Source organism: Watersipora subatra, chromosome 7 (assembly GCF_963576615.1).
Source record: "Watersipora subatra chromosome 7, tzWatSuba1.1, whole genome shotgun sequence".
NCBI lineage: Eukaryota > Metazoa > Bryozoa > Gymnolaemata > Cheilostomatida > Watersiporidae > Watersipora > Watersipora subatra.
Genome location: NC_088714.1, coordinates 34,910,643 through 34,929,744, shown reverse-complemented (window position 1 = coordinate 34,929,744; position 19,102 = coordinate 34,910,643). Strand labels below are relative to the sequence as shown.

The 19,102-nt window shown below is 37.3% G+C and overlaps 1 protein-coding gene across 2 annotated transcripts in view; it reads right to left on the bottom strand.

Annotated features, from left to right (window-relative positions):
• The window catches only part of LOC137399284 (proteasome activator complex subunit 4-like), a 102,163-nt gene that overhangs the window by 33,851 nt on the left and 49,210 nt on the right, over nucleotides 1-19,102 (bottom strand). For both annotated transcript variants that reach the window (XM_068085320.1, XM_068085321.1), the window contains 5 exons: nucleotides 15,438-15,562; nucleotides 15,050-15,204; nucleotides 13,866-14,027; nucleotides 1,791-1,922; nucleotides 62-274 (listed from right to left, as the gene is read on the bottom strand). In XM_068085320.1, the coding sequence (XP_067941421.1) occupies nucleotides 62-274; nucleotides 1,791-1,922; nucleotides 13,866-14,027; nucleotides 15,050-15,204; nucleotides 15,438-15,562 (787 nt within the window). The remainder of the gene's footprint in view (nucleotides 1-61; nucleotides 275-1,790; nucleotides 1,923-13,865; nucleotides 14,028-15,049; nucleotides 15,205-15,437; nucleotides 15,563-19,102) is intronic.

Here is a 19,102-nt window from a genome sequence, read left to right as displayed (position 1 = left end):
CGCACTCACTGTGACCTACATTACGTATGTGTACAATTTAGTCATTGATATATGAACATACCTTAAAATAAAACAAAGGAATATCATGGCTGTCTATAATATGCTCGATGATTCTTTCAACCATCTGCTGTATCAAAGGCTTGTCGCTGTGTTGAGCCTGAATGATGGCTGGCCACAGAAAACGAGTGACCGCGTAGTTTCTATTACTCGCCAGACACATTTGTGATGTAACAGATTCTGAGCCCTCTTTGTTAAGAATGAGTCCAAGAGCACCCTGCAAAATCAATAGTCGGCACTCTACCTCTTGCACCAATCATTCACCTTCAATCTATGGAATTATTGTGCACATACCTATTCTCTCTGTATTTTATCGGCACTCCTGACAATCTCTCACAGTGCACTAGACTGCCACGATAATAATAATGTTATAATATGAAGCTTATTATAGGTAGTTATAGGATAGAATCACTAAAAATGTTTGACAAACATCCTGATAGGCTGAGCACTTTACAAAGAAGATTAGCCAGAGGTGATGGATACATTTATTAGTATAAAAGTCCTGTATGATCACACGGAGTTAGAGTTATTCATAACCCTTATTAGTATAAGAGCCCTGTATGATCACACGGAGTTGGAGTCATTTATAACCTTTATTAGTATAAGAGTCCTGTATGATCACACAGAGTTGAAGTCATTTATAACCCTTGTCTATAGGGCTACAGACAGGAATTCTAACAGTAAGTACACTCACATACAATAGTTTCACCGATGCCTGAAACAAGTTCAATGAATTTTAAAATACAGTTAAATATTTTGATAACATTGTAATAAATCTAAATCGGATGTAAAAAGCCAAGCATTCACAAGAGAATGACGAAAGATAATCAAAAAGTGTGGTGCTATATGTAAAGTTATTTTAAATCTGTTTTTGCCTTCTTTGAACCACTGATACTTGGGTTTAATGCTCCTAATGATAGAGCTAATCTGTTATAATCAAATGGAAGATCAGAACTAATGTAAGATGTGAGTCTAATTAATATTCCTATTATAAATTTACAAGATTTGTTAAAAGCATTTTTGCAAATCATTGTTTAGAAGCCACGCTAGTCGTTCATAGGAAACTCATCTTACACATTTGTGCAATGCAGACTGAGAGGAGGTGATGGGAGTGAATTGCATAAAGTATTTACATGTACATGTATGTTCTTTTCTACTTAATTATTTGCTAACAATGAAAAGCTGTAATTTGACAAATCTTTGAGTAAAAATGCATTGAATTACCATATAAAATGATTATAATTTCTGACACCAACACATGATTTAAATTAGCTTTGGCCAAGGGCAGTTACAACAAGTTTTGCGATTTAAAAAAAACTTACAAAGGATAATGTTATAGAGTTACTAGAACAGTTTCAAAAACTCCTTAATAAAATGCAGTAAGGAACCAATAATTGAAAAATAATTCAAAAAATTTGTCAACATAAAATTATTAGGTGGTGGAAAACAATTTGGGTTGACTTCCAAAAAGTGCAGCCTTAGAACAGGCTGTAGGATATTAAAGTATTCATCAATATAACTGATGTCAGCAGTGCACGTCAGTGTCAGCAGTAAAACAACTTCATTTCATAGCCTACTCAAAGTCCGTAACTAATCAGACACCAAGAAGGTTTTGCAGTTCCCATATCCACTTTTGATATGCAATCAACAAAAATAGTAAACCTGCCACAAGATTAAAACTATGGAAACCCATAGATTGATTTTACACTTCTACCCAGACTAAGTAAACTGACCTTGAACTGTTCCTCCGTGACTTGAGGAGGAGGAATTGTAAGAAGGCCGCATAGAGTCGGTATGACGAGTTGTTCAGAACCTTGGAACTGTAGAAAGAATTCTGCTAGCGTCTCTCTCGCTGCGACCTGCACCTGGAAACAAGCCAACATCAGTGTCATAACAGTGTCATAACAGTGTCATACCAGTGTCATACCAGTGTCATACCAGTGTCATACCAGTGTCATACCAGTGTCGTATAGGCGATGTTAAATGAAACACATGCCACCTTATTGCTATTTAGCTGTTCTCTGTACCAGTTACCATTTCTCCCTGAAATTCATAGAAAACTGTAAAACCGTAAGGAAATTTGAGTCTCGAGCTCGAGCCAAAAGATAGTTGTGTAAAATATCTTTGGCTTGCCATGGCAGCTTAGTACCACTGCAAAAATTCTTCTCAATAATACATTATAGCCATAGAACAGAAAAATTAAAAATTCTAATAAAGTGGGAAGCAGTTTGTCAGGAGTAAACCAGAGGCGATGAATATACGTGTATATTATTCTTTTATGAATACTCGAGTGGCTGTGGCTTATAACCCAGTTTCTGCAGAGAACCTGTAATAGGCAATGGGCCAAGGCAGTTTATCTTTCGTTTCTGTTGGCACCACTCTTCAGTGGTAATTTCTTGCAGTTCATAAATAGATTCAATAGTATAGAATTTATATCCAATGAGTCGCTAAGCCTACCATTCCCGCTAGTAGGATAATTTTCGTATTTTGTTTGCTAAATATTAAGGAGTTGTCTCCTTTTACACCAAATGTTATTGGCTCTTTATGGGGTGACTCAGTTTGTTCATTTATTGCGATGGTCAAGGTCAAAATACGGCTAACCAACGGTTATTTTTCTTGTTATGCATGCATAGTTTGAGCTTTGACATGGCTTGTATAATCCAAATAGATGGTTGTAAAGAAGAGAATTTTGTAACATTATTGAACAAGAGTCAAACATTTAGTCACTCTCTAGGAAACTGGAAAATACTTTTCAAAGAGCATGAAAGGTCTCTTTCCAATAGCGTATGCCTCCAACTTGCCTTCAGAATCACAAAGTATACTAACAGAGGCTGATTAACAAAAGCAAGATCGAGCTTGCTAGGAAAAAACACAGGAAGTGAGTACTTTTTTAGGTTTGAGGTACCTGCCCCTCAGTACCTGGCCCTCAGACATTTAAAGTGAGATAATGTGACTTATAGTTGTTCTATAAAATGATGTTATGTAATTTGATTACATAATTAATTACAATCAAAAATTAAAAAATCCTGATATGGTACTGTACAAAACTGCAGTGGCAGCTCCTGTTCAGGTTGCTTGTGTTCAGATTAGAAAATAGCTAAATTTGGATCCAGCCAGGCATTAACCACTAGTTTTAATCTGGTTCATCAAATGAACAATGCCTGTATTCACTTTAGATTATCCATTTTAAATGACTTAGTGATTGAGATTTTAGAGGTAATTTACGGTGTACTGACATTCATTTAACCCCATGAAAAGTGTCTAAAACTTGTTACACACGAGTCACCTTGTCAAGATGAGCCACTAGAGCAAATCTTGAGATCCAGTTCTGCTGTCCATTTTTCCACACCAAGACCTACACTTGAATGTATATACATGATTTGTGAAAAAAGTGCTGTACTATGCAAATAAATCGCAAAACTGTCCTTCATTTAGCCAAAACCGAGACTGCTGGTATGTCCATCAACCCTGTAAATTCACTGTAAAGGATTTCTTTACAGTGAATTTTTCAGTTGCTTTGACTATGATAAGTAATTTATAAATGGTTTGTGTATTGTTTTGCAGTCCAGCTTGTACTGGTACTGTACCAATGATTGGCATCACTTCACCCTGGAAGCAGCTATGAACCCAGTGATTTAAGCTTCTATCGACATGTTTAAGCATGGTTCAGTGTAAGTGTCAGATAATGACTGAACCAATCATGAACATAGTCCAACACTTACCTATGGTAACTTGGAACTTTTAATGTAAACAGACAGGCAGAGAGCTATGCCACTAATTGTAGTTTCTGGACATTTCAGCCCGAGTCACCTGAGGACAGCTTAGTCAGAAACCCTCTCACCAGAATTCTGCATTGAGTTTGAATTTTGTGTTCAAAGAAGACTGGTTCAAATCTATGGCAGACATAATCAAACTGTACCATAAATGCAGTGACTCCAACTTATTTGAAGGTGTAGAGCCATCATTGTGGGTGCCATGGCACTTATCCAAGCTCTGCCTACCAGTGCTATTGCTTCAATGTAAAGGCAGCTTGCTGATATCATTCATGATGTGCTTATTGCTCATGCTAAGAATTACAAGGCTGCTCATGTGGATCTGGTGATCGATAACTATTATAAGAAGAGAATCAAGGGGTGGGAGCAAAGCAAAAGGTAATTTGCGTCTACAAGGTAATCTTTATATTAATAACAAAGCTGTGAAGATACCAAACTGAAAAGCCTCTTCAAAGTCTGGAAACAAAAAGGAAGTGATGTTGGCATTCATTGTTTCACACTGAAAGACTACAGTCAGGCATGATACCCTGATACTCTACAATACAACATCAAGAACATGAGTATTAGTACATTAAGAACATTAGTATCAACCCTTATGCTCAACCCACAACTACAGAAAGACCTATTTCGGCTTGTGATGCACCCATATAGTGCTGCACGCATGCATGCCATGCTGCTGACTATTCACAGGTGGAGATCGAATCTTTTTGACACAGACAATGTTATCAAGGCACTTGCCCATGGTAAACATATCAATTGTTGACTGTTTTTTATTGGACAGAGGGAGAAAGAGTGGATATTAGATGTCAGTGTATTGGCTACTAAGCTCGGAGATAATCTATATGAGAGTCTGATAAGTTTACATGCTTTTTCAGGCTGTGATGCAGTTTCGTCCTTTGCGCACAAAGGTAAGAAGAGTCATAGGAAACTCATCAAAACAGATGTCATCTGTCAGCAGTCAATAAAAGGACTTGGAGAATCATTGATGAGGATTATGAGTATACAGTGAAGTGTCATACCAGCATTATCGTCCCACCTGATATTCTGCAAGCAGTTCCATGTGGGTGTCAAAAATCCAGCTGCTGAGGTAACAGATGTGCCAGTATCAAAGCTGCCTTACACAGAGCCTGGCGCATGCCTGCTTTGCAACAAAACTGAAGCAGCAATAGCAGAGGATGCCGACAGCGAGGAGCTCAACTCAACATATTGAACAAATAGTTGGAATGTCCAAAATTTTGAAGTTACCCCGCTAGTTTTAAAGGACTGTTGATATTAGCATTAGTACTATTAATCACCATATTCACAGGGCTTGCAGCTTTCTTGTTATTTTCTATGATCTATCAGTGTCAGGTTATAAAATACAACTAGCTGCATTACCCGTCTACGGCAACAGATTCATGTAGAGCAAGAGGTTTATTGAGAGTTGTCTTTCATACTGTGAAAAAAACTCAGAATATGCAGTCTACTGAAATTGTTGCCCTGACCAGACTGCATACACATATGCAGTCATACATGTCAATAATTTTGGGGAGAACAATGGAAATCTACAATGTGTTTGACAGCTAGTCTACAATGCATCAGACTCGAACCACTCAAATCGGAGGTGTCTATTTTTGTACAGAGAAGTGATAATGAAATTGACATTGCTATGCCAACTGAAGTTCTTCAAACTGGAAGTATTAAAAAATTGAAACTCTACAAAATATTTTGCTATTGCCAGCATTTATTGAATGGAGACTTCTACATACTTAAAACACTAATCAGGGCTCACCAGTTCTTCACCTACAGCCTGTGTTTTGACACGGTATATACAAACAGTGCAACAGTAATGTGGTTGTGTCGATAAAATTTACTATCAGTAAAATTTACATGTATAACACCACAAACAGTATGATGTCAAGGCAGATACAGCGTTAGCACCTTGCAATAATAAAATGACGCCAACATGATAGCATTTTTATAAGATACAATAAGGAAACAAGTGCATGAAAATATATGCATGTAGAAAAGATATGTTTGAAAATGTTGCATGTGGATAATATGTAGGTATAGCAGAACATGAAGGACATAGCATGACATAACAATAACATAATGTTAATTTAATGCAAGCATGACATAACAATAACACAATGATAATTCAACGCAACACTTGCGGATAGACAACATTTTTGTTTTTCTGTTGGGTGTTTGAACAAACAGTTTTCGGTTTGTGCCTACTCTTGAGCACGCAACGTACAGCTGGCCGAGCAGCTGCTGTAGTTAGTGCATCTTGCTGTTGTCGCCGTTGCGTCTGCTCTGGAAATTCAGCTTTCCCAGCAGATGCTGTGGCTAGTGCATCATGTTTTTGTCGCAGCTGCATCTGCTCAGTTGTTTCCACTCTATCAGCTGTAGCAGCTGCTCTGAACCGTTTGAATTGCTGCTGGGTCGGCTCAGCAGTTTCTGCACATCTAGCAGCTGCAGCATCTATTCTGGCTTGCTCTCGACGTAGCTGTGTTTGTTCAGCAGTTTTTGCTCTTCTAGCAGCTGCAGTAGCAGTTCTGTTTTGTTGTAGGCGTGGCTGTGTTTGCTCTGCAGTTTCTGCACTTCTAGCAGATGCAGTAGCTTTTCTGTTTCGTTGTAGGCGTTGCTGTGTTTGCTCTGCAGTTTCTGCACTTCTAGCAGCTGCAGTAGCTATTCTGGCCTGTTCTAGTCGTAGCCGTGTTTGCTCAGCAGTTTCTGCTTGTCTAGATGCTGCTTTGCGAACTCGGTCGCTTTCTCTACGGGAATCAATCTGTTCTTGCGTTTTGGCAGTAGGCTTTTTGGGAGGCATTGTACTGCTTTAAGAGGTGAGCGTTTTAATTGATAAAACTTCTGGTTTTAGGTTATTTGAGGTATATGTTCAATTGGGAGCGTTTCTAAAAGTGAATGAGATGGTGTGCTTTTTTTGTAATATACCCTGCTCTCTTTCTTCTCACCGTCGCCTATCGCAACACTCGGAGTACCCGTGCATGTTCTGTAGTAGCTGTAGTTCTGTAGTACTCGTAGCTGAAAAAAAGTAAAAGTAATTCAGATGCGGAAGGAAATGAACATGTTTACTATCATGAACAGCGGCAAATCCAAAGTTTTTAAGTAGTGGATGTGTGGCAATTCATAGACAATGCAACATTGAATGAGAAGTAATGTGCTTACCTTTTTGAAGTAAAAACTTAGTAGGTAATTTTCGATGCGAAAAGAATCGTCTAGGTGGCCGGAAAGAACAAACATTCGCACAACCTTTCATTGGCTTTGTACGACCGAATCGAAAAAAGAAAAGACCGCTCTATAATTTATTTACTACTCATATTAATTTAGTTCGCTTTGTACAACTAAATCGAAAAAGGGAAAGACCGCTCTATAAGGTGGTCTAACACACACATACACACACAAATATATAGACAGATTTTTTGCCGTTTATATAGTAGATTATAATGTTTTAGTTGTTTTATAATAAAGCTATTAAACCAAATATATACGTACATGTATATAAACGTTCCCGTAGTGTATTGTTTACGCTGTACGAGCTTTACAAGTAGACTGATGTCTATTGTATATACATATATATACAGCATAGTTAAGGCACTTGCCTTGAATCTACTATATAAACGGCAATCGTGGTCTGTGTGTCCACCTTATAGAGCGGTCTTTCCTTTTTTGTCTTACGAATTTCGGTCGTACGAAGCCAACTGAATTAATATGAGTAGTAATAGTAAATAAATTATAGCGCGGTCTTTCTTTTTCCATTCGGTCGTACGAAGCCAACTGAATTAATATGAGTAGTAAATATCGTATTTTCGGACTACTAGCCGCTACCTTTTTCTGACGATTTGATTCTATAGTTTTTCTTTCAACGCTAGGGCGCATTAACCGAAATCTCCTTTTTCTTTCACCGCTAGGGCGCATTAACCGAAATCTCCGGTTAGCGCGTCTCTTTACAGTGCCCAACGGCACTAATCCGTTTTAAATAGCAAAGTTGCTGCCGTGTTGAAAAGCACTGTCCGGAGTTCTGCAGCCTACACAAAGGTGTCTATACAGCTACACAAATGTATTACTCATTAAATAAAATAAATTAATGAGTAGTAATTTACATGTAATTAATATTTACTGCCAACGTGTACCGAGAAGGTCATGTGAACGATTGTTTCTTGGGGCCACTGGAAAAAATGCTGTTCTCGCCTACTAAATTTATACATAAAAAAGGTGAGTACTTCTCATTCCATGTTGTATTGTTTATGAATTGCCACACCTCTACTACATAACCCTTTCACTTGCGTCCATGTACAAATTTAGCTATCGGCCTACTGCTAGCCATTTTGCCGTTATTGCTTCATATGTATACAATATTTTTTAAATTTCAAACTCCATTTAGAACGTTAGTTTTGGTTATATATTTCATTCTGTCAACATGTTAACAAGCACTGTTATGCAAAAAATCCATTGTACCTATACTTTGTGCATTGATAAAGCGATGTGAAGTTAGGAAGCTAAAACGATCCTGTACAATGTTCCTTATTCTTACAAAACCATTACTTTCACCACCGTCAGAGTAAGTGCTGCTATTGCTATTTTAATTATTTTTTAATCACAAAAATTTGAATCGGCTATAATGTAATCAACATGAGTAGTTATTTGTTTTCTAACTTGGAGGCATTTAAAGAACTTACACAAAAATGTTCGTTTTCAAGTTGGAAATTCCCAAACAAAGATTTAAAATTGAACTTTAGCTAATTTTATAGAAAAATCTTAGGACAACACTGTCACTACCATAAAAGTACTAAAGATCGTCGGTTATGTTATCAATGAATAATAAAATTCAGTTACTAGCAATTGCTGGTAAAGTCGCAAAATGCGTCTACGTGGTTGATCGTAGAAAATGCATAAATGAGTCTACTTCAGTGAAAGGGTTAAAAACGTTGGATTTGCCACTGTTTGTGATAGTAACCATGTTCATTTCCTTCCGCAGCCAAGTTACTTTTACTTTTTTCCAGCTATGAGTACTACAGAAATACAGCTACTACAAAACTTGCACAGGTACTGCTAGTGCGTTTTACCTACTAAATTTCTACTTCAAAAAGGTAAGTACTTCTCATTCAATGTTGTAGTGCATTGTCTATGAATTGCCACACCTCAACTACTCAATAACGTTGGAATTGCCACTGTTCGTGATAGTGGGACAAGTTCATCTCCTTCAACAGTTGAGTTACTAATTTTTTTTAGGCTACGAGTAGGCCTACCGTAACTTACAACTACAGAACTTGCACGAGTACTCCGAGAGTTGCGATAGGCGATGGTGAAAAGAAAGAGAGCAGCTGGTATCGACTTACTGTCACCCTGCTTTAGCCATGACCAGCTGTACGTCGCCTGCTCAAAAGTAGGCACAAGCCGAAAACTGTTCATACGCCCGACAGAAAAAAACAAAAAATCTTGTCTATCCGCAAGTGTTGCGTTGAACTAACATTGTGTTATTGTTATGTCATGCTATGTTCTTCATGTTCTGCTATACCACATGCAGTATTTTCTAACATATTTTTCAGTATATATATATTTTCATGTATTCCTTTTCCTTATTGTATCTCATACAAAGGCTATCATGTTGGCGTTATGTTTTATTATTGTAAGGTGCTAATGCTGCATCTGCCTTGACATCATACTGTCTGTCCTGCTATACATATAAATTTTATCGACACAACCTCATTACTGTTTGTATATACCATGTCAAAGCACAGGCTATAGACGAAAAACTGGTGAGCCATGATTAGTGTTTCAAGCGTGTAGAAGTCTCTATTCAATAAATGCTGGCGATAGCAAAATATTTTGTATAACATTTTAAAAGATGCAAAACTTTTCAATACTGCCAGTTTGAAGAACTTCAGTTTGCATAGCAAAGTCAATTTCATTATCATTTCTCTGTATACAAATAGGGCAACTCCAATTTGATTGGTTTGAGACTGATGCATTGTAGACTTGCTGTAAAATGTATTGCAGATTTCCATTGTTCTCCCCAACATTATTGACATGTATGACTGCATATGTGTATGCATAGTGTGATCAGGGCAAAATATTTCAGTAAACTGCATATTTGGAGTTGTTTTACAGTATGAAAGACAACTCTCAATAAACCTCTTGCTGTACATGAATCTGTTCCCGTGGACGGGTAATGCAGATAGCGGTTTGGGGCCATGGCGTCACTCGGGGATGCGTGGGAAATCTTTTTCGCCCCGAGTGCAGCGAGAGTATCTAGGCGTGGCTTTCCGGATGAATGAGTTGGCCAGTGCAAGGCGATTGTTTGCGAAGCGATTGAGTGCTGAGCAATTGATTGCGAGGTGACTGATTGCGAGTGCGAGGCGATTGGTTGCGAGGCGATTGGTTGCGAGGTGATTGGTTGCAAGGCGAGTGGTTGCGAGTGCGAGGCGATTGATTGCAAGGCGAGTGCGCGGTAATTGATTGCAAGGCGAGTGCAAGGCGATTGATTGCGAGGCGATTAAATGCAAGGCGATTAATTGCGAGGCGATTTATTGCGAGGCGATTGATTGCAAAGGGATTGATTGCGAGGCGAGTGCAAGGCGATTGATTGCGAGGCGGGCCGATTGATTGCGGGCCGATTGATTGCGAGTGCAAAGCAATTGATTGCGAGGCGAGTGCAAGAGAGCAATTGTCAACTGCTCGGTGGGTAAAGACTGGTCAGCCAAGGCGGAGGCTCGGCGGCAGAAGTGCGCGATCGTCAACTGCAAATATAGACGGGTATGAACAGATGCATGGATCTATACACATGTATCTAGAATATTCACTAAATTTTACACGCATCTAGCTGTAAAACACATTGCAGATTTCTATTGTTCTCCCCAACATTATTGACATGTATATGTGTATGCATATTCAGGGCAACAATTTCAGTAGACAATTTACATAATATTACATCAGGGCAACAATTTCAGTAGACTGAATATTTGGAGTTGTTATACAGTATGAAAGACAACTCTCAATAAACCTTATGCTGCACGTGAATCTTTTCTTGTAGGTGGGTAATGCAGCTAGTATATATATATATATATATATATATATATATATATATATATATATATACATATATAGGCCTATATATATATTCAAGGCACTTATTATTTTACCTGAGGATCGCAATGCAATTGCATGAAATTACCAACAGTAAGGAATTTAATCTGTAGTTTTTAATAAAATTTATACACAGCTCTGATTGACTCAACCATTAAGCAATTTACTTTACAGTATAAACTACATACACTATACATATACATATATAATATATAAAAATACATATATATAATATATATATAATATATAAAAATACATATATATAAGATATATATATATATGTTGCTAATATATATAAGCAACATCAACCATGACGCCGAAGTACGTCACAAAGCCATTACCGAATACAAGAAACGCGCTCAGCAGGTCCTATGAAGCCAGCTCAATGTCAGGAATCAAGTCATGGCAATAAATACCTACGTACTGCCAGTAATAAGATACCCAGCAGGCACAATAGAGTGGACTGAGGAAGACATCAAGGAAACAGATATAGCAACTCATAAACTGCTGACCATGCATGGAGCACTCCACCCAAGATCTGATACTACTAGATTGTATCTCGATAGGAAAGATGGAGGTAGGGGACTCAAAAGTGTACAGCAGACAGCGAAAAAGGAGGAACAAAACATTAAAGCCTATGCAGCTTCCATGGCTATCTCAGATAAGTTGCTAGCTGAATTTCAATCGGCTGCTTTGACCATGGAGCTTCGCAGTGATGATGAGGCACTTGACTGGCACATGAAACTTTTTTATGGTGCTTACACCGACAAATATCTAAGGTTGGCGATCTCCACCAAACATATATGTGTCTGAACAAAGGAAACCTAACAGCCAATACAGAGTCGCTACTCACGGCAGCTCAGGAGCAAGAGCTCCCAGAAAGGCAGCTCCAACCAAAAATCTATCACACTGGAAATGATCCTAGATGCAGGCTGTGCAAAGATGCCCCTGAAACCATCCAACACATCATCAGTGGATGCAAGCAGCTAGCAGAAAACGCATACACCGAGCGGAATAATCATGTCGCAGGTGTTGTGTACAGAAGTCTATATGATGAGTATGGCCTTAATAAACCACAACACTGGTGGGAAGCTCCTGGTAAGGTCAATGAAAATGACCGCGCTAAGATCCTCTGGGCCTTCTACATCCGGATTTACAAGCAAGTTCTAGCAAACCAACAAGATATAGTGGTGATGGACAAGGAGAACAAGAGGGCTACTATAATAGATATAGCAGTACCCAATGACTACAATATAGCCAGCAAAGAAAAAGAAAAGGTAGAGAAATATCTCCCTCTAGGAGAAGAGATTGAAAAATGCTGGGATGCAAGAACAACTGTAATCCCAGTAGTCATTGGGGCACTGGGCGCAATAACACCGGCGCATAAAATGTGGCTGGCCCATATACTAATAACAATCAACTCAAGTAAGTTGCAGAAAAGTGCGCTATTGGGAACAGCTAAGATCTTGAGGCGAGTGCTCAAACTCTCAGGTCTCTGGTAGAAGACCCGAGTTAGAGCAGAAATTACCACCCATATGGTTTAACCGAGGCGAGGAAACAATTTTATATATATATATATATAAAGATGTATATATATATGTATATATACAGTCGACACTCCTACAACGTAAACAATCTGCTGTGGGAATTATAGAGATTTTATGTTATACAAACAGTAAAATACATGTAAGCTGACTCCATTCCAAGATCTTCCCAAACTCCCCCTTTGGCCCTTCAAAAAGGAAACACTAAACTTAATGTTTTAATTTAATAACTGTACAGTAGTTCTAGTATTATTGGTTTGTATCGATAACTTTGTTTGATTTAAAAGGTTTGTATCTATTTTCATTATCACTTTTACTCAGTCCATGTATAAGGTAAACTTACAATAAGTTAAGGAAGTGCACACTTCCCATCAATTCTTTCATTATTTTTCTTCTATACAGCAATTTTTATGGTTCAAAAGAAAACAATAACAATATTTCAATTCTAAAATAAAGCAAAACAAAAATATTTTTGCTATTATAAGTGTGGCATCTGTCCATCCATCTATCCATCGCCAGGGTTCAAGGATAGGATGAAGTATACTTTTTGAAAAGACTACAACTCATGACATTCACCTTAGTGGACACTAACACCTCCGCCAATCAATCGCTTTCAAGTATTTTAGAATATTTTTTCTGAACGCAAAATCACCAAAATGCCTGACGATCTCCTACTGCGAACTTCTACGATACTACTATATATAATAGAGATAACCCTACATGTCGTTTTATCGCCTACGTGTGGCAAGGAAAAAAACTATTAAAAGAAGGATATTTTTAAGGCTATCTACGATATTACCGTTATTCAATTCGAATTTGAGAAAGTTGACTGACTTGGCAATTTACGTCGTGTGGAATTTACGTCATAGGAGGTATGTTATAGCAGCGACTACTATGTATATATAATTTTTTTAATTCACCACTGACATCCTAAACCACTGCAAAATAATTACAAGAAAAAGCTGCAAATTTCTGCTTCTTCGGAGGGAATCTTAATGACAGGAGAGATAAATCCTAAAACGTAATTTTTTAACAGATTTCTCACAGAACTGGGAATGTCAGCTGCGCAAACTCTCCATTTTAGACTTTCCTGTTCCCTAATCAGTCTAAATCACAGTAGAAATTATCACCGAAAGGGCGTGTCAACGGAACTTCCTGTTCCCTAATCAGTCTAAATCACAGTAGAAATTATCACCGAAAGGGCGTGTCAACGGAACTTCCTGTTCCCTAATCAGTCTAAATCACAGTAGAAATTATCACCGAAAGGGCGTGTCAACGGAACTTCCTGTTCCCTAATCAGTCTAAATCACAGTAGAAATTATCACCGAAAGGGCGTGTCAATGGAACATCGTTTAATACCGCCTATAAGAGAATGTTTTCCGATCACAAATGATAATACACTCACATCATCATAGTTACTGGTAGCCATCTTCACCAAATCATGACAAGCATCCACATGCAATTTTGTGAGTGGCTGGAACTTGAGCTGAGCATGCATCACTCTCCATAATGTGACAGCTGTCTTCTTTACATGCACATAGTGTATCTTACCACCATCTGGAATCAGCTACAATACAAATGTAATATAAATACACACATGAAATGCTGTTTACTGGTAGATGAGACCAACTCAAACATGGCGACACATACAAGAGAGAGAGAACCCTGAGGGTAACAGAAAACTTGCAACAAACAAAACTTGGCTTGTGGTGAGAGAGTAAAAGCCTGTAGCCAACAATAAGGTAGGTAGGTAAACAACACCTACAGTGTTTCTGTTGTGCATACAGCCAGACCTTGACTTACAACATGCGTACCTTGACTTACAACATGCATACTTTGACTTACAACAGCCAAACCTTGACTTACAACATGCGTACCTTGACTTACAACAGCCAAACCTTGACTTACAACATGAGTACCTTGACTTACAACATGCGTGTGAACTTTTCTATGTGAAATAAAATTTTCAGTAGTAATTTCTAATAAAAAGACAGACACCTGGTACTTCTTAAACATAGAAGGTTTTAATAAAAATAAAGAAGCTAGTGCAACCTAAAGATAAAATATAAATGAAAATAATAAAAACAGCAATTAATGGTAATTTAAACTATAGTTAAGGTAAGGAAATGTAAGTAATAATGCATATTTACTTCGCTCAACCTATGCATTGCCTGACCCACACTTCCATTCATGTGTCTCCAAAGTAATAATAAAAACATAAACTTCTTTTCACTGATTAATGTTTTATTAATTTTGTTTTATCATATAATATAAGCTTTTCACATTTGATTTTTTTTAAATAGTTGCATATATTTCATCTGTTTTAATATCGGTTACTACTAAAAATATTACTATTGCTTTCATCGCTCACCATTGCCTTGGAACAAATTGAAACAAAATTTAATGTATTTTCATAAGAATACTTTGCATACAGAACACATATCAAAACATATAGACTTTGTATCTCAAGATCTGACTGTATAACTATATCAGCTAGACGCCTGCTATCAAAATGCAGATCAAAAGAAAATTCACTGTCTTTAAAACATAAACATTAAGCGCTATACCTTGAAACAAGCACGCACTTACAGGATTTCTTAAAACGTGCTTTGCAGCCTTGTAAGAGTTTGTCTTTGATTCTCCTGACTTCAAGTCAGCGCCGAAGTAGAAGAGAAGAAGTTTGTAGACATGGCAGATGTAGTGCAGAGGTTTGGCAGAATCAGCAATCTTGCCCAACAGCCTCACTGCCAACAACAAAAGGAACTATTGACCATCTATAGCAGGGCGAGTGTAGCAACAAAGTTACCCATTTGATCGAATACTTAATGGCTATACTTTGCCAACACTAAAAATCTGATAATCTGTTTAGTGTCCAATGATAAATGATGGTGAACACACATCACTTACAGATTACGTGATGCAAACGAGAGTATATATGTGTACAGTTGAACTAAACATAGTAAATTATAAAATGTACTCATAAGTTCATGAACAGAACGTAGAATTCTGTTTCGAGCGTTCTCTCCATTCAAAGTGATTAGAAAGGTCTTTTCAGTCTCTTTTAGAACAAACTTCCGTCTGTGTACAACCGAGTCATCGTCCCTAACAACATAACAAAAATATTAGCTTTGATAGACCGTGTCTACAGCTGCTAGTAACACAAAAATGGAAATGCCATAAAATACAAACTACATGAAAGATGTTGAGCTTTTGACTGAAATTGCATTTCAGAAGCTGTGATTCTGTGGTAACCCCCCACACTTTGCTTAACAGAGATGGTAAACATAGTGAAAAGATAATCGTGCGAGAAGAATCTTGCTTGACTAGGTGAGAGTTATTTTTTAGTTTGATATTAAACAGACCCTTATCGCTATACATACTTATGTTTACCAGCGGCAGATGGAAGCATTATCTATCTATGCTCACCGTTTGTCGTAGTAAAATTAGTTGAATGCTATTATCACTGCAAAGGTCTGCAGCAAGGCTGTGGCTGTGACAACAAACACAATACTAACCAGGACCTTGTAGCCAAACCAAAACAAACAAACACACAAAAACCTCTAATAAAATGAGTGCTGAAATATAGAGAAGCCACGTGAGAGTACTGCAAGGGTACTGCAAGAGTACTGCAAGAGTACTGCGAAGGTACTGCAACACTCCAAAAACCTTATATAGATGGCCGGACAGAAAAAATATTAATAACTTTGACTACGATTCGTTATTTCACACTGCGTATCGAGGTGAAAGCAACTCGTACAAGCATGTAGAGAGGACAGTCCATGAACAGATGTCACTCACCTACTCAATATACTGCAGCAACTGACCTGTGAATGTCTAGTCATATTAAAAAAGTTGGACAGATTAAGATATAAACTGAGGTTTTATTATATTACTAGTTGAATGCCCGGCATTGTCTAGGTAATAAAAAGGCCTTTGGACAAAAAATTTATTTTTATTTAACATATACAACATTTAGAATTTTAACTTTTAAACTTCATACCATGATAAAAGTGTTTTTTATGCAGCTCAAATGAGTTAAGAGAAAAAAAACGACTATAAAGCTTCTCAAACTTGTTCAAACAACTGTAACTTCAAAATTTCACATCTTGAAAGAAGTGTTTTATTGAAATAAATTAGGGAGAAAATAAAACAGTAAAAGTGCTTAAATGTGAAATCATTAGCGAGTAATGACTGAATATAGTCTGTTTTGCCTTAGTTACAACGAAAAATTATTTGGTATACAATTACTGTAAAACCTCTAATTGAACGCCACCTCTATTTGAATGCAACTTTTATTTGACCACCACTACAAAAGAAGGGTTGAAAAATAGAGCGCCATCCACTATTTGAACACCACCTCTATTTGACTACCACTTTGACCATCTTTGATCTTTATGAACCCGTAATATCAAATGATCAGTAGAGAAGTGTCCTTTAAAATTGTATTAATAATGAATCATTTACATTATCTACATGTTGTCTCATCATTGTCTCATCACATCGTTGTCTGTCCGCCTTATAGAGCGGTCTTTCCTTTTATCGTCGTTCAAATTTCGGTCGTACGAAGCGAACTGAATTAATATGAGTAATTGAGTATTGACAGTAAATAAATTGTAGAGCGGTCTTTCTTTTTCCATTCGGTCGTACGAAGCCAACTTAATAAATATGAGTAGTAAATATCGTAATTTTGGACTATTAGCCGCTACTTTTGTTTGATGATTTGAGCCAAGCGGCTTATATAGAGGTGCGGCGATTCTGTTGTTTTTCTTTCACCGCTAGAGCGCATTAACCGAAATCTCCGGTTAGCACGCTTTTTAAACAGCAAAGTTGCTGCCGTATTAAAAAACACCGTCCTGAGTTCTGCGGCCTATACAAAGGTGTCTATACAGCTATACGAATGTACTACTCATTAAATAACATAAATTAACGAGTAGTGATTTACATGCAATTAATATTTACTGCCAACGTGTACCGCGAAAGTCACATAAACGTCTGAAAAAACGCAGTTCTCACCTACTAAATTTACACTTCAAAAAAGTAATTACTTCTTATACAATGTTGTATTGTCTATGAATTGCCACACTTTCAATACATAACCCTTTCACTTGCGTTCATGTACAAATTTAGCTATTGGCCTACTGCCAGCCATTTTGCCGATATTGCTTCATATGTATACAATATTTTTTCAATTTCAAACTCCTTCTAGAACGCTTTCTTTGGTTATACATTTTATTTTGCCAACATGTTAACAAGTACTGCTATGCAAAAAATTCATTGTATCTATACTTTGTGCATTGATAAAGCGATGTGAAGCTACAAAGCTAAAACGATCCTTTACAATGTTCCTTATTCTTACAAAAGCATTACTTTCACCACCATCAGAGTCAGTGCTGCTCTTGCTATTTTAATTAACTGTGTAATCACAAAAATCTGAATCGGCTATAATGTCATCAACATAAATAGTTATTTGTTTTCTAACTTGGACGCCGTTGATGAACTTACACAAAAATGTTCGGTTTTAAGTTGGAAATTCTTGAACAAAGATTTAACATTAAACTTTAGGCTGATTTTATGGAGAAATCTTAGGACAACACTGTCACTACCTTAAAAGTCCTAAAGACCGTTGGTTATGTTATCAACGAATAATGAACTTCAGTTACTAGCAATTGCTGGTAAAATCGCGAAAATGCGTCTACGCGGTCGACCATAGAAAACGCATAAATGAGTCTACTTAGGTGAAAGGGTTAAAAACGTTGAATTTGCCAGTTTGTGGTAGTAAACATGTTCATTTCCTTCCACAGCCGAGTTACTTTTATTTTTTTCCAGCTACGAGTACACAGAACTCCAGCTACTACAGAACTTGCACTGGTACTGCTACTGCGTTTTACCTACTAAATTTCTACTTCAAAAGGGTAAGTACTTCTCATTCAATGTTGTAGTGTATTGTCTATAAATTGCCACATCTCAACTACTTAATAACGTTGAATTTGCCGCTGTTCGTGATAGTGGGACATGTTTATTTCCTTCAGCAGCTGAGTTACTAATTTTTTTCCAGCTACGAGTAGGCCTACTGTAACTTACTACTACAGAACTTGCACGAGTACTCCGAGGGTTGCGATAGGCGACGGTGAAAAGTAAGAGAGCAGCTGCTATCAACTTACTGTCACCCTGCTTTAGCCATGACCAGCTGTACGTCGCCTGCTCAAAAGTAGGCACAAGCCGAAAACTGTTCATACGCCCGACAGAAAAAAACAAAAAATGTCGTCTATCCGCAAGTGTTGCGTTGAACTAACATTGTGTTATTGTTATGTTCTTCACGTTCTGCTATACCACTTGCAGCATTTTCTAACATATTTTTCAGTATATATATATTTTCATGCATTTGTTTTCCTGATTGTATCTCATACAAAGGCTATCATGTTGGCGCTATGTTTTATTATTGTAAGGTGCTAATGCTGTATCTGCCTTGACATCATACTGTCTGTCCTGTTATACATATAAATTTTATCGACACAACCTCATTACTGTTTGTATATACCATGTCAAAGCACATTTTATTGACTATTTACTAGATTTTACACGCATCTAGCTGTAAAACACATTGCAGATTTCCATTGTTTTCCCCAACATTATTGACATGTA